This window comes from Amblyomma maculatum, chromosome 1 (genome assembly GCF_055883805.1).
Source record: "Amblyomma maculatum isolate TAMU_Amacu chromosome 1, ASM5588380v1, whole genome shotgun sequence".
NCBI classification, from domain to species: Eukaryota; Metazoa; Arthropoda; class Arachnida; order Ixodida; family Ixodidae; genus Amblyomma; species Amblyomma maculatum.
The window spans coordinates 177119220-177133284 of NC_139344.1; the positions used below are offsets into that span (position 1 = coordinate 177119220).

Genomic DNA, 14065 nt, shown 5'->3' on the forward strand with positions numbered 1-14065 from the left:
TGGTACATGATATTTGCAGCATTGCAGAGAGATAATTGCTTGGGTTTCAGTAATAGTACGGGCTATTCTATTTCTCTTCTATTTTCTCGTATTTACCTTACAGCTCTGTTACTTTTGTATGAAACTTTTTTTTATATATGAGTCTTTCTGATGTTTCTTTTCTGTTGTATATTGCGAGTTTTCATTATGTTTGTATTATTTCATTGTTACATTTTTGTTGACACGCTTGCTGTGTACGCCATGCCTTGCAACGGTTTCCTGGACTTAGTCAAGCTGCTCTAGCAGCTTTTATCCAGGAAACCTTCCAGCGAAACTGGAAAATAAACAAACTGAACTGAACTGAATTCTGTGCTAACTGATCCAGACTGTCTGCTCAACCGTCATAAATTTCCTTTTAAAACATTGGGGCCTATTGTGTTATCCTGAAGGACATTATCCTAACTAGTCTTTATCAAAAAAGTTTTTGGCCCGTAGCCGCCATCTTAATCTCAATGTTAGCAAAACCTACTTACACTCACACAAGAAAAAAAGCAAAAAAAAAACAAAAACATTTTGACATTAGATGCCAAACTTTTTTTATACTTATAAAAGGCACTGCACTTTCATAGGTATCAATTTAAACTAATCTCTCCTATTTTTGTTTAAATATCAACCATTGAAGAGAGACAAAAAGATAAATTTTTGAAAACTTTACCAAACTATGTTTTCATGGACATTCAGCTATTTCTCTTAAGTTTTTCAGAGGGCAAACAAGCCTATAAATATATTCCAGAAATAACCACCCTGAGATAATTTGCAAAAAATTTCTAAATTTGAAAAAATTAGCTTTTTAAGGCATAATCCACGGTCAGTTTTGTGTTGAAGTGGTCGTAGTGAAAATATGAAGGATGCTAATTTGCACTAACATTCAGTGCCATTTATTTCTGGAAGTTTAATTAGGGTATTTCTTGTTTTAATTGCTGAAATAATTTTGCAAGTTGAGTCTGCATGCAACTGCAGTGTTGCTCAATGCTTGCTCTTAACTGCAGCACACTTCTCGCTGGCTGCAAATGTACACAGTACCATAACTCCACTGCTTTAATAGTGATGTGCTAGGCCTGGGCGCTGCCAACTTTGACAGCACAGGAATCTGCTAAAGGGCATGGACACATACAAAAAAAAGAAGCGGCCACATGGCAGGAGGATCAGGATACCACTTAATATAACTAGACGTGCAAAGCAAGACTGCTGCAGGGACTGTTCTCAGCCGACAGCTGTGAGAATGGCGGTGAAATGCTGGTGGCGCTTTTGGTCTGAACTGGAGCAGGAAGGCTAGTGCAACGAAAACAGTATGAAGTTGCCCACTGGCCGGAAAGCGCATTATGCAGTCTGAGAAGTTGGAATAAAAACTGCTCTAAGATAGCTGCCATGTTGCATCTCAGGGAAACTGAGTCAGACCTTTCAGCAACAAATTATAAGGAGCATCCAACTAGAGCACAGTACAGCGGTGCTTATGTGTCTCCTTCATGTCGGCTCCAGCGTCCATTGTAGTCAAGAGCAAGCATGGAGCAATGCCATGGTTGCATGCATGGAGTCAATTTAAAATATTATTTTCTCGCTCAAAACAAAAAGTGCTCTGATTAAACTTTCAAAAGTAAATGGCACTTAATAGTACTGTGCAAATTAGCATATTTCATATTTTTGCTATGACTGCTTCATTATACAGCTGACCATGAATTGCGCCTCAAAAAGCTAATTTTCTCAAATTTCGAATTTTTTGTGGACGCACCATACGTTTGTTAGTCTCCAGAATATTTTTATAGGCTTTCTTGCCTTCTGAAAGACTTACAGACATAGATGAATTGACTACTATGAGAATATAAAGTTTGATAAAAAGTTTCAAATTCATCATTTTGTACTTTCCTCTATGGTTTACAGTTGAACAAAAATAAGACAGTTAGTTTAAATTGCTGCATATAAAAGTATAGTGCATTTTATATGTCTGAAAAAGGTTTGGTAGTTATACGTAAAAAAATGTTTGTGTGACTAGGTTTTGCTACTATTGCAAACTTAAGATTGCAACCATGGGCATAAATTTCTTTTGACAAAAACAAGTCGGAATAATGTTCGCCGTTGTGACATAGTAAACCGTAATTTTTTAGAAAGAAATGGAACATAGTTGAGCGTACAGCCTGGATCAGTTGAATGACCCTGTATCAAGCATTGAAGGGCCTGAACTCTTTTGTGTTGATGCGTTTTCAGGAGCTACTTGGTTGGGAATGTGAGTGGAAAAGGTTCTCTTCTTGGGGAAGAGGAACTGAACCGTTACTTTCCAAACAGAAAGGTCAACATATTTGTGGCAACATGGAACATGAATGGATTGGTAAGCAAGATATTTATGTGTAATCTGTTATGTTTCGACAACTGTACTTGTGTTGAACACTTCAGTTCAGTAGTGCGCATAATGTCAAGAGAAGTAATTCAGCTGAGTGATTCATTAGTTTGCATAGATAAAATCAAGTGTAATACTATGGATTAAAGAAAGAGACGTAAAATTGAAAGAAAAAAAAGCTGGAATGACAATCAGCTAAGTGTGCATCTCAAGCGTTTTTTTTTTTTTTTCTTTTTAACCGCTGGCTTTATTTTCGGTGTTCAGTCCATGCCTATGCACATCAGGCATAGGTGTGATTTGTACAACTGTACCATACCTACTGCAGCCAGGCAGCTTGCAGTTGCCGTGTTTGTGTATCAGTTTGGTGTTCATGGTATGGATACAGCATGCAGACATGAAAGACATAGATAGTTCCTGCATTGTAAATAGCTACAAGACGAATCAGATATCTATCATCAGTAGGCACTGTTTTTCTAGAGGTGGGCTGCAACTGCCTGATTTTGTGGCCTTACACTAGTATTATTTCCATCATTGTTCATCATCTCAGAAAGCACTCTCAGCACAGACGGCTCTTGAATGGATAATCTGAGTGAAAATAAAAATGGACTCCCCCAAGCTTGCTTCTTGGAAATGTACTTGCAAAAACCTTCACTAATTTAAAGATATTTAAGCATAAACATTTAAAATATTTGCAGCATTTCAGCTGCAGAAATGAAGACCCTTTCTTAAGTAACCCAGTGTTTGTCTTGTGATAGCCTCAAATGCTTTTGTGCCGTTACACCTTGCCAGCAGTGCTTTCAGAGCTAGCAGTCTGAATGCAGGAAGTGAAAATAGGTTTCTATACTTTCAAATGTACTGTGCTTTTGTGCACAGCTAGTCCTTTGTTGCTGTGCTGTCCAAGTTGCATTTGTGAACGGTGTTTCTTAGTGGCACATGTTGTGCGGTGTTCTTTGTACAAGCTTGCTTTGTGAAGCATGGGCATTGGTAGGTAAGCATGGCCAATTGCTGTTGCTTCCAGTCCCTCTTAGTCATACATTGGGAACCTCTTTTTTTGTTGTTGTTAATTTAATCTTGTTTAGAAATCTCAGTAGCTGGTGCTTTCGCTTTAGTTGGTGCATTGCATGTTCATAGAAAAAGGAAAGAAAGAAGAATTAAAAAGAAGCCCGTCATCTTTTGCAGCAAAGTGACTTCATTTTTCTCTCCTCGCGAACGTGGCTGCTTGCTTGCTTTGCTAGTTTGATAGCTGTGTGTTAGGCACTGACAAGGAAATTGGAGGTTTGAAGGGTAATGAAAAAGGGATCTGACCTGCGTATCTTCTTCATTGTGTGTGGTGACAGCACAGGCATGCAACTGGTTGTGTTCTGTGGCTGGTTGGGGAACTGTTTGGAGTCGTGCCACAGAAGAGCAGTCATTTCAGGTGTTGTCGCCATGTGCACTAGTTGAACAAAAAAATGACTAAAAAATGTTTTCCAGACTTTTTGCCTTCCAGTAGAGGTCATCTGATGAGAAGAGAGGAGTCGCTGGAGAAAGATTTGATGTTGGGAAAGGTTGAGGTTCACCGGAGAAGGAGTAGGCAGCGAACGCGATGGTTAGTTGGCATCCTTGAGGCGCTGCAGATGAAGTTATGTGATGTTAGGAAGATAGTGAGAGACCGGAAGGCGTGGCGTAATATGGTCCATAGGGTCACGAAGAGTCGGACACGACTGAACGAATGAACTGAACTGAGAGCAAATACGTGGCAGTGATAATGATGTTACGCAGCACCCTCTTTTCACATTGGCCTTCATGACCAGGCCTCTGTTTATCACATGGCCACAGATGGCACACTGTCCAGAGTGGCAATTCCATGCCTACTTGGGTAATATTTTCAGTGGCTGTCAAGCAGACGCTGGAATTTCGGTTTCAGCATATTACACAGTTGTAGCCTTGAGTGGTGCTATGTATCTGTGTAGTTATCATTTTATAAGTGTATCTGTATGACAGCTGTACATCATTATCGACAATGTTTCAAATCTGTTTGAGTGCTAGCTTTCAATGGAATGAATACTTGAAACGCCAGTGCACTCTGGTGTAGAGGGTGAAGTCAGCGAGAAAACACTCGAGCTTGAGAGGAGGTATAGATGCGGTGTAGCAACAAGCAGCTAACCTTATTCTTGGAGACATCTTTGCAAGAGACGTGGACATATGTGCATTAAAACCAAAGGCTCTGGCATATTGCATTTCACATTTCACAAGCACATGCTGAGCCTAATTCTTAATCTCGAAGAAAAACAGTCTGACACAACTCAGGATTGTTTTGTTTTTCAATTTTACAGGCTTCAAATCAAATTCAAGCTTCATTTAGTCTTATTTTTATTTTTTGGGGAGCAACAACAGTTGTGTCAAAGAATTGAGATGTGCAATAGCAATCTTTAAAATGATGCAACAGGTGCCTAGACCCTTTTGACAAATTTGGATGTGCAGTATTCGTGAATTCTATCATCAATGCATAGGCTAGTTAGAGCTATCTAAATGCTGGTCTTCATTCTGTCTGTTGTCTAATGCTTTCTGTCAAACAATTGTATTTGTATTTGCACTCATCTCTGTTCATACTTTGATGTAAATGAAGCTCATGAAGAAAAGTAGTACTGTCATCAACATGAACAGATGCAACAAGTGGAGCAGTGGCGAGCCTCATTTTTGTTTGGTTTTCTTTTTACGTAGGCCATAGGTGGGATGGAGAACTGTTGATAGTAGGTACGAGTATCATAATACCATGGATATATTTCTGCACTTAGCTGCATTTTGATTACATTTACTAAATGGAGATTACCTTATAAGCAAAATAAATTTCTGGCTGATATTGCATTCATCTTCCAATGTCTCGCTATTTCAGTGTGGACAACTTCACGGAAAGTGTTGCTTAAAGGCACGTTCAACCGTTCAACATGTTCTACCCATTTGCTTAGGAAATCGGTACATTGCAGGCAGTACCTTTTTATAATACTGCAAAACAAATTTGCTACTTTTAAATACAAGCCATTGATTTCTTTACAGGCTGACTTGAATGGAATTTTGTATGTTGTGAAATAATTAGCCCCTACAAATGTAATTTGAGGAAATGCCTAGCTCAGAATAGGCAGAAGGTTAAGTGGGTGGATGGGATTGGGAAGTTTGAGAGGCTCAAGTGGATGCAGCTAGCACAGGAATTGTTATTTGGAGGGTATATGGGAGAGGCCTTTGCTCTGCAGTGGATATAGTCCAGCTGATGATGATGATGATGAATTGCCAATTATAACCGTAACAGAGTTCAGGTTTTTCCTCAATGCATCGGAGAAGTGCAGAGAAATGTTTGGTGACGTCATTATTGCTGGATTTTCAAATTTTCACTAGCATCGCCCACATGCGACCATGCATTGTCGAATGCTGTCAGACAACGCTTCACGAGACATTCCTTCGGTGGCATTGGTTTTCTTCCTTCAAGCAACCGTTTCTTCACTGAAAGCTTAGCACTGCTATACATGATGTCATCACTGTGGCCCCTGCTCGGTGCTATGCTCTTTGGAGAAGTCTGAACATCTTTGCTACTTTGTTCGGCAATTACATTGCCAGTTTAAATGCTAGCATAAAGATACTTCACGCTCTTAACCAGCACGTTTCATGCATTCATCCCCTTTAAGCTCTTTGAATTCTAAAAGCTCTTCAGCTGCCCTTTTAATGGTTTCTTTTTTTTTTTTTTTTTTTTTTTTTTTGTAGGTAGTACAGCAGGTATGAGGTGTAGTTAGCAGCAAGCAGATCAATTAAGGTGAAATGAGGGTGCTCGTTATAATACATGAAGGAAAGAAGCCAACAGTCGGCGAGGCCAAGGAAAGCGTTGTGGATGGTACTTTGTCTTTTTTTTTTTAATGTTTACCTGGATAATCACAGAAATTAGTAATGTAATCTGTTTAGGGGAAAGATATATAAACACAAAGTAGAAGAAAAAACAACGTGCCGATAGTGGGAACCAAACCCACAACCTCCGAATATCGCGTCCGGTGCTCTTCCAACTGAGCTACATCGGCCGCTGTCCCCCCTGCTACTTGCTTGGGTATTTATGTTGTCTATATACGAACCTTGAGAGTGTTCACCAGCGCCACCCTCAGCCATAGCGGCGGACGTGGAACGTCCTTTGTTACAGCAGCTTTTATATAGACCAACAAACAAAGGGGGCGCTCGCGGCGCCGCAGATGACTGGGGGTGAAAAGTAGGGTTAGCGCCCATAGGAATACATGGAACCAAAGATTTCAAAGCAGTTTTCTCATTTCAGAGGGCACATATGATGTCATTATTTAGCACAGAGCAACCATGAACATCCTAGAACAGATTGTGAAAGTTTGAAATCTCATTACTGAGTCGAAGTATTTTTAAAACATCGCGAAACATACGGGGGTGCGAGTTGGGATGGCGACCCATAAAACACAAGTAAACACAACTTACCGCAACATTTTTCTCGTTTCGCAGGGCAACAAGGCACAAGAAAAAAAGTTCCTTGTTACTCATAAGACGTCACTTGGTAGGAAAGCAGTGTTGTACTACAGTTTGATTCTGTCATTGCTGGCAAGATTCACTTGGCTTGTTGTCAGGACATCAGTCGTCCTTAATAAAAGATTTGTTATTTAAGTGTCTAACTACTGCCATTATGCTGTTCCTTTTGGCTACTGTGGTTCATGTGTTGCCTTTGTGAGCATGTGTCTCAAACTGCAATTCTTTAAAAGGTTTAAAAATCTCTCAGCCCTTTATCATTTTGCTCATATATGTATGTCTGAATCAAAACATGATGAGTGGCAAATTTTCGCTTTTTGCATTGACTGTTGTGAACGGTCAAGTTGGCACATGTGCATGGCAATAGCACGAGTGCATTCCATAGGGCATGAACTTAGTTTATTGTTGGTCTTTCTTTGCTTCCATCATTTTGTATTAATCGAGCATGGTGTATTATGTCACTCATGCTGTGTTTCATCTCCTCCTGGATCACATGTTCTGCATTCATGACTTAGTCTTTGTCATGGCTTTCAGTTCAAATGCTGGAACACAGGGATATGCATGCAATTTCAAAGGGTAGTCATGATTGGTACCCAGTTGTGTTGTTATACAATCAGATTCATACATGTCCATTTAATCACTTGCAGCATTAGATGCATTGTTGGCCAGTGATGTCTTGGTTTGCCTTGAAGCGTGTGCTTCTTAATTGCCTCATTTGTGCTTCGTATTGGTATTCACCAGTGTTGTTCTTACCTTTAGGCATCCCCTGCCAGCCTAGATGACTTGCTGCTCCCTAAAACAATAGACTACGTTCCAGACGTTTATGCTATTGGCGTGCAAGAAGCCATGAGTGACAAGTAGGTTTCTTTAGCGCTCTCAAAATTGTGCTTGTGTATTTTTTTTTTTTTTGCTTGTGTCTACTTGGGAGCATCTCCCTCTGTACAGTGGTGGTTCTTCTTCCTGCAGTTTCAGGGTGTCTGTGGTGGCTCTTCTTTTCTCTCTTTCTTAGAAAGGAGTGGGAAACTAGACTTCAGTTCACTCTGGGCCCTTCGCATGTTCTCTTCTACTCTGTCTCTTTGGGTGTCTTGAACCTCTCCATCTTTTTGCGTCGAGATCTGATATGGTTTTGCTCAGGTAATCTCTGGTTGCATGTGGCATCTGTGTTGTGGCTTGGATGTGATGCTTTTGTGTGCACGTAAATAAGCCTTGTTCACTCTGCATTTGTTTTGCTTAACTGTATTTGATGCAAGCTTTCATCTCTTTCCTGCATTTATATGTCATGGCAATCGTTTCTTTCAGCTGCTGAAGAAGCCACATATGCTACTCGCCCTGTTTCTTCTGTGAAGACAAAGGGAGCTGTAGCCATTGCGTTCCAGTTTTTTGGATCATCAATGTTGTTTATAAACTCCCATCTTGCAGGTGTCGTTTCTTTCGTTGTTTGAACGCCTAATTTACATAAGCAAAATTTTATGCAAATTGGTGGTACTGTTGCCAAAATTTTGACATTGTCTTCTTTTCAATGATCTCTTTCCTTTTAGCTCATGAAAAAAAGGTCAAGGAGCGTATTCAGGACTATGAGAAGATCTGCCATCAGATTGACTTGCCAAAGCAAGCGCAAGTGAAGTTGCAGTACCAGAGCAAAGGTGAGACTTTTTTATTTGAAACTTTACTGCAGCATATTTATGCATGATGAATATAGCTTTAGGTGCTCTGTGGTGATGCTTGCAAAGTAACTTTATGCAAAGACTGAGACACAGGGAAGCAATGTTATTTTATTACCTCAGGCTTACGGTCAATTAGGCTATGTTGTGTGTAAATGCTGTGTCAAGTGGAAGTATTTTTTTCTATACATAATAAAACCTCGTAGTTTTTCAAAGCAGGAAGTTACTTCAAAGCTGAAGTTCCTTGTGGCCTGGAAGGACATTGTAACATTTAATGTTCAAAAGTATAGTAATTTGAATGCTCAAATGCAGTCTGCATCCATTTATTGGATGCAGACTTGGAAAAAAGTTAGTTTTTTCTTGGCTTCTATGCTGCAGAAACTTCTGTGGGAAGGTGTATTCTTCATTATGCAAGCCATTGTACCAGAAAATGGAAGCATTAATTGTAGGCATCAAATTGGGTGCATTGGTGCCCCTGATTTTGTTGCAATTACTGGATGCTCTTTATTCTGCCGGCCATAAGAAAAGTATTGTATTTGCAAAAATGTTTTCTATGGTCAGTGTATGAGTTATATGAACACATTTTCATTCTGGTAACATTCAAGTGCCGATGTGTTTCATAAGTAAGTAAAATATGTTCTAGTACCGTTTTTGTAGTGAATGTATGGCTGTTTGTTAAGAGCAGAGTTTATTTTCTTTTAGTAGTAATAATAATAATAATACTTTACTTTGAGTACTTTTGGTATAAGTATATGCTGTGTTAGTGCACTTGCAGCCTAGTGTTTTCATTTTTTTTTTTAGCTAATTGGTTGGTCTCCTCACACCTTGAAGGTAGCATCTAAGTGGAAACAAATACCATTCTTCTTATTTATTTCAGATGTGACTGCAAGATTTGACCATGTGTTTTGGTGTGGTGACCTTAACTTTCGCCTCATGAATGAACGTTCCACTGTTGTTAATTTGCTAAAGGATCATGTTGGAGACAAAGAAACCACTTATGATAATCTCCTGAAGTATGATCAGCTAAGAAGTGCCATGCTGGATGGTCTGTATGCTTAGTTCTTAATTATCTTTTTCAATTGTTATGTCCTTGTTTACCTTATATCCTCTCTAAATGCAATCAAAAGTTTGGACTGTTGGAATTAAAGTAAATCCCTCTTGCCTAGGTGATCCCATGAATGCACGCGCGCGCACGCACGCACGCACGCGCACACACACGCACACGCGTGCACACACACACACACAAAACTTTTGTAGCTGTAGGTCCAACAGTTTTTCCCGTACTGTAGGTCCAACAGTTTTTCCCATATGAGTTTTCTACAGTTCATTATCAAAAACAGTGCACACTTAGATGCTAATACAAAGAACAAGATGGAAGCTCCACCAGCAGTTGTCGTGTCTCCCTTTAAGTGTGTCTTTGACTATGAACCTACACCGATTTGCTCAAACCTCTGCTCCCTTCTATGGACCTCTATGTCTTCAGAACATGCAAAGTGCTTTTCTTTTTTTACTCATGTTTAGCTGGCAGGCTGTGCAGATATAATCAAAATTACAATTTCATTGTTAAGAACAAGAAATTTGGGCACTACGGAACTGCTGGGAGTAGAAATCTCACTAAATAAAGCAGCCAGATTGCACAGCTACTTAAAGCACACTTTTTCTACCACAGTTCATGAAAAACGGACTGTATAGGAGCACAGTGCGTACTCTGACTTCCAGCCGCACATAGGCCATGGAAGCAATGCGTTATTTAAAAATCTTGAAATTTAGAAATGTGTATTATGATATATGTGGGGTTTGACAAGGGTGTAGACCTTTCATGTTTCTTCCTTATTTTCAGGTCAGGCATTTTTTGGCTTCCAAGAAGGAAAAATCAAATTTGGCCCTACCTACAAGTTTGAAGTAGGCACAAGTCAATTTGATGGTGTAAAGCTCAGGGTGCCGTCATATACGGTAATAATATGTTTTGCTACTAATGGTGCAGTGTCACCATAAAAGCTTACCCAACACACTTTCTAAGGAGCCTATCCCTTTCATGCAGGATCGCATTCTATTTAGGAGCAAAAGAAAAGGCCACATACAGTGCATCCACTATGACTCAATTTCCATGATGCAAACTTCTGACCACCGGCCAGTTTACGGATTGTATGAAACAGTGATTCGGCCTGGAAGAGATAAGTGAGTCCTGTTTCCTTGTCACAGTGCCAAAGTGATGCAGACTTACCTGATTGTTGTTTTGCTTTTGTGCCCTGTCAAGTGTAATTTTTGAAGTTAGTGTTACACAATTTCTTGTCATATGTGGACAGGCACAGTGTGTGTTTTTTCTTTAATCTGAAGCTGTTAATCCTTCGAGTGTCGAACATTTTTGAAAAATTTTACCCTCAGTGTCAAGTTTTTGTTGCTTATTTTAAACAAACAAAATTGTGAAAGTCTGGAATAATAGCCGAAAAATGTATAGGGAGAGTAATTACACCCCATGAGTGTCATTAAGTCGAGAGAGCAGCAACAAAGATAAAAATCGGCTTTCATGGTCCTTTGTTAGCATACCAACAAAGATAGAGATCAACTTTCGCGTTTTCGTTGCGTTTGCGCGGAGAAAATGAAACCGCGAGAGCGAGTCGCCGCAGACCACGCATAGCACCGAAGGCCACAATCAGTTTCTTCTTTTTATTTTTTTGCTGCCAGATCGTACTGTAAACAAATTTGCTTTGCATGCAAGTCCTAGAAGGTCGGGCCTCCACTAGTATCCCAGCAAACTCCGTGCGTCTGTTGCAATGCGCATTCATATGAAGTTTCTGTGCCATCTTCTACGAGCACATTGTCCCCAGCAATAGTGGGCATGCGGCACCTTGCTGCCGGGTGCCAGCACACTGGCAGCCACCCAAACCAGAAGGCCCGACAGGGTGTCTAGCAACTGGAAAAACCGGGAATTGTCAGAGAAATTTCATGCACCGGGAAAAATGAGGGAAATGTCAGGGAAACCATAAAAAATTTCGCCAAGTCAGGGAAAATGGCACAATATATTCTGCAATGCATTTTCATTTTAAACTGGCGCACAGGAAGTATGCTATTCATGCCGTTTTTTTTTTTTTTTCTGTTTCTCCTGAGTGCGCATCGTGACCGCGCCGCATGGCGACGCACGATATATTTCTTTGACACCAGCACATGGCTGAGCTGCCACAGTAAAAGAATCAATATGCATGTGAGTTGGGTACTCAATAAAATATGCGGAGCGCTGCATGGGAGTAGTACGCAACAAAAAGTAGGAATAATCGCGCCGGCAGCAGCCAGCGCGAAAGCGATCAGCGAGCTGAGCTACAGCTGAGGTACCTTGTGACACTTCAGCGGTTGACCGCTCACGTCTTCGCGATCTCACCGCAGGTTCTGCTCTTCGTGCGAGCGGCGGCCACGGCAGCGAACGCAAAACAGCAAAAATGACGCTCCGATCACGCCAGCTAATGGGAGACGCGGAACGGCGCACTTGAAAAGTGCCGCATGGGAGCTAATCAGAGATCATAAACGGCATTCGGAAAACTGGCGCGCACAGCCAGTCCGCTTGAGCGAAGCCATTTTGAGATAGCGCAAATTGCGCACAAAGAAAACAGTTTTAAACCAAGTGTGGGAATTTCGAACACAATTCCTCTTTTCGGAAGGCATTTCATGGCTGCCGTGACGTTTTCAAAGCCGATTTTATCGCATTCCCTGACTGAATTTAGCGTTAATAATTTTAGTGCGGATGCTTGAAAGAATAAACGTTCCGAAAATGAGTTTTTCTCAAATCGAGTTTTGACCATTTTAGACTGTTCCAAAACTCGCGTCTTCCTTTAATTAATGCTACGGCTGTTATCTTCAAGAATTTGCTCTCCCTCGAAACCGGGCGTGACCTAGGCTGCCTTGCATCGAGGCACCCTATATACCCGAATTTTGACCGATCAAAATCGCCGTTTTTTGATACAGGGCCTATAGAAAATTTCACAATTGGTGGTATCAAAGACCTTTGCTGAGGCTGGCATCACTGCGCTTTTAATTTTCAGTAAACTTGTGACGACGTTTTTATTTGTCATTAACACTAATAACAGCCTTTCACCATTGTAAACTGCAGAATATGATTAATAAATAGCTTTTTGTTGGGAATTATTTGTCTATGCTCATTATCAGCAGCAGCTACATTTTTGAGCCTCTTCACTTGTCAGAGAATTTGACCTGAAATAATCAGGAAAAACCTGGAAAAGTCAGGGATTTTGAAAATTGTGGTTTTCTAGACACCCTGCCCGAAGGCCGGCGATGGCGGAAGGGTCACATGACCAAATATGGCAGCACTCATGCTCTCGCGTTGCAAAGTGTTTATTGTTCAAGTACATCAACAGGTGCACTAACATTTCACATTATGAAGTACATAATCGTGGGACAATTTTTCACGTTAATTACAAATATCTCGGCTTATCCTTTGAAGCCATCGCACCAAGCATCACAAAATCTCTGAGGTTCCTGTCTACAGTAGAGCCATATGGAATCACAATGCTGGAAAACACTTTTACCACTCTATTAATTTTGAAGCATATGTAGAGCCAGCATTAATTTTTTTAGCCTCCGGTGGCTGAGTGGTTAGAGTGCTCGACTGCTAACCCCTGGGACACAGTTTCGGTCCTTGCTGCAGCTGCTACATTTTGATAGAGGTGAAACACTAACATGTACTGCATTATGTTAGATAGATAGATAGATAGATAATGTTTAAAAAATGTTAAAAATTTCCAGGTGGTCGAAATTTCTGGAGCTCTCCGTTGCTCTGTCCCTTCATAGCTAATGTCATTTCGGGATATTAAACCCTATAGAACTAAACCAACTCTAACGTTCAGGCCCTTTTGATTCAAATATGAGCTTTAGGTCATCTAGTTCTAATGTTCTCAAAGTTGTTTCTTTTGGAAGTTGTGCCACAAAGTAGCGGGCTCTTATAATTGAATAGAGTAAAAGACACACCATTATGGACAGATAGAGAGAGAGATGAAAGCAAGCAGGATCCCCCCCCCCCCCCCCCCCAAAAAAAAAAAAAGAATGGCAGCGAGTGCGTCAAGGTTTGTGTATAAGTAGCTGTGTCCATGGGGCAGCTGTGGCAGCTAAGTGGTTATTTAAGGCATATTTGAGTGCCGCTCATGATTGCAAGGTGGTGGCAAGCTAGTAACGCAATAAATTCATGGGCTGCAAATTCTGCTTCGCAAGCAATGTGGGTTACAGGTTTTTGTTATAGTCTTGCACCAGACAAATGTTGCTGATGTGCCCATAATGCCATATCTTAGCTTCCACTCTGTCTAGAAAGGTGTACTGAGTATGAATTCTATGTTTGTGGCAAGATGCTTGAGCTGTGGCTCCAGATTCTGATTGTCTTCATTTTTTTATTGCAGCACACGGCTGTCAGCCGGCTTATTCAACAGAGACGTTTATCTAGAAGGTATGAGGACTTCACCTCTTTTTCTTTTTGCTTTAGAGGAAGCACTTTCTGTAGTGTAATTGGTTTACTATGTAATGACAGTTC

The 14065-nt window shown here is 40.6% G+C and overlaps 1 protein-coding gene and 1 pseudogene across 1 annotated transcript in view; both read left to right on the forward strand.

Moving 5' to 3' along the window:
- LOC146204963 (uncharacterized) overlaps window positions 1-14065 on the forward strand; it is a 193706-nt pseudogene that overhangs the window by 23631 nt on the left and 156010 nt on the right.
- Window positions 1-14065, forward strand: part of INPP5E (Inositol-3-phosphate synthase) — a 32052-nt gene that overhangs the window by 3072 nt on the left and 14915 nt on the right. The window contains exons 3-11 of the mRNA XM_084589644.1: window positions 2242-2362; window positions 7634-7731; window positions 7884-8008; window positions 8174-8293; window positions 8413-8517; window positions 9413-9580; window positions 10376-10488; window positions 10577-10713; window positions 13935-13981. Of these exons, the coding sequence (XP_084445770.1) occupies window positions 2242-2362; window positions 7634-7731; window positions 7884-8008; window positions 8174-8293; window positions 8413-8517; window positions 9413-9580; window positions 10376-10488; window positions 10577-10713; window positions 13935-13981 (1034 nt within the window). The remainder of the gene's footprint in view (window positions 1-2241; window positions 2363-7633; window positions 7732-7883; window positions 8009-8173; window positions 8294-8412; window positions 8518-9412; window positions 9581-10375; window positions 10489-10576; window positions 10714-13934; window positions 13982-14065) is intronic.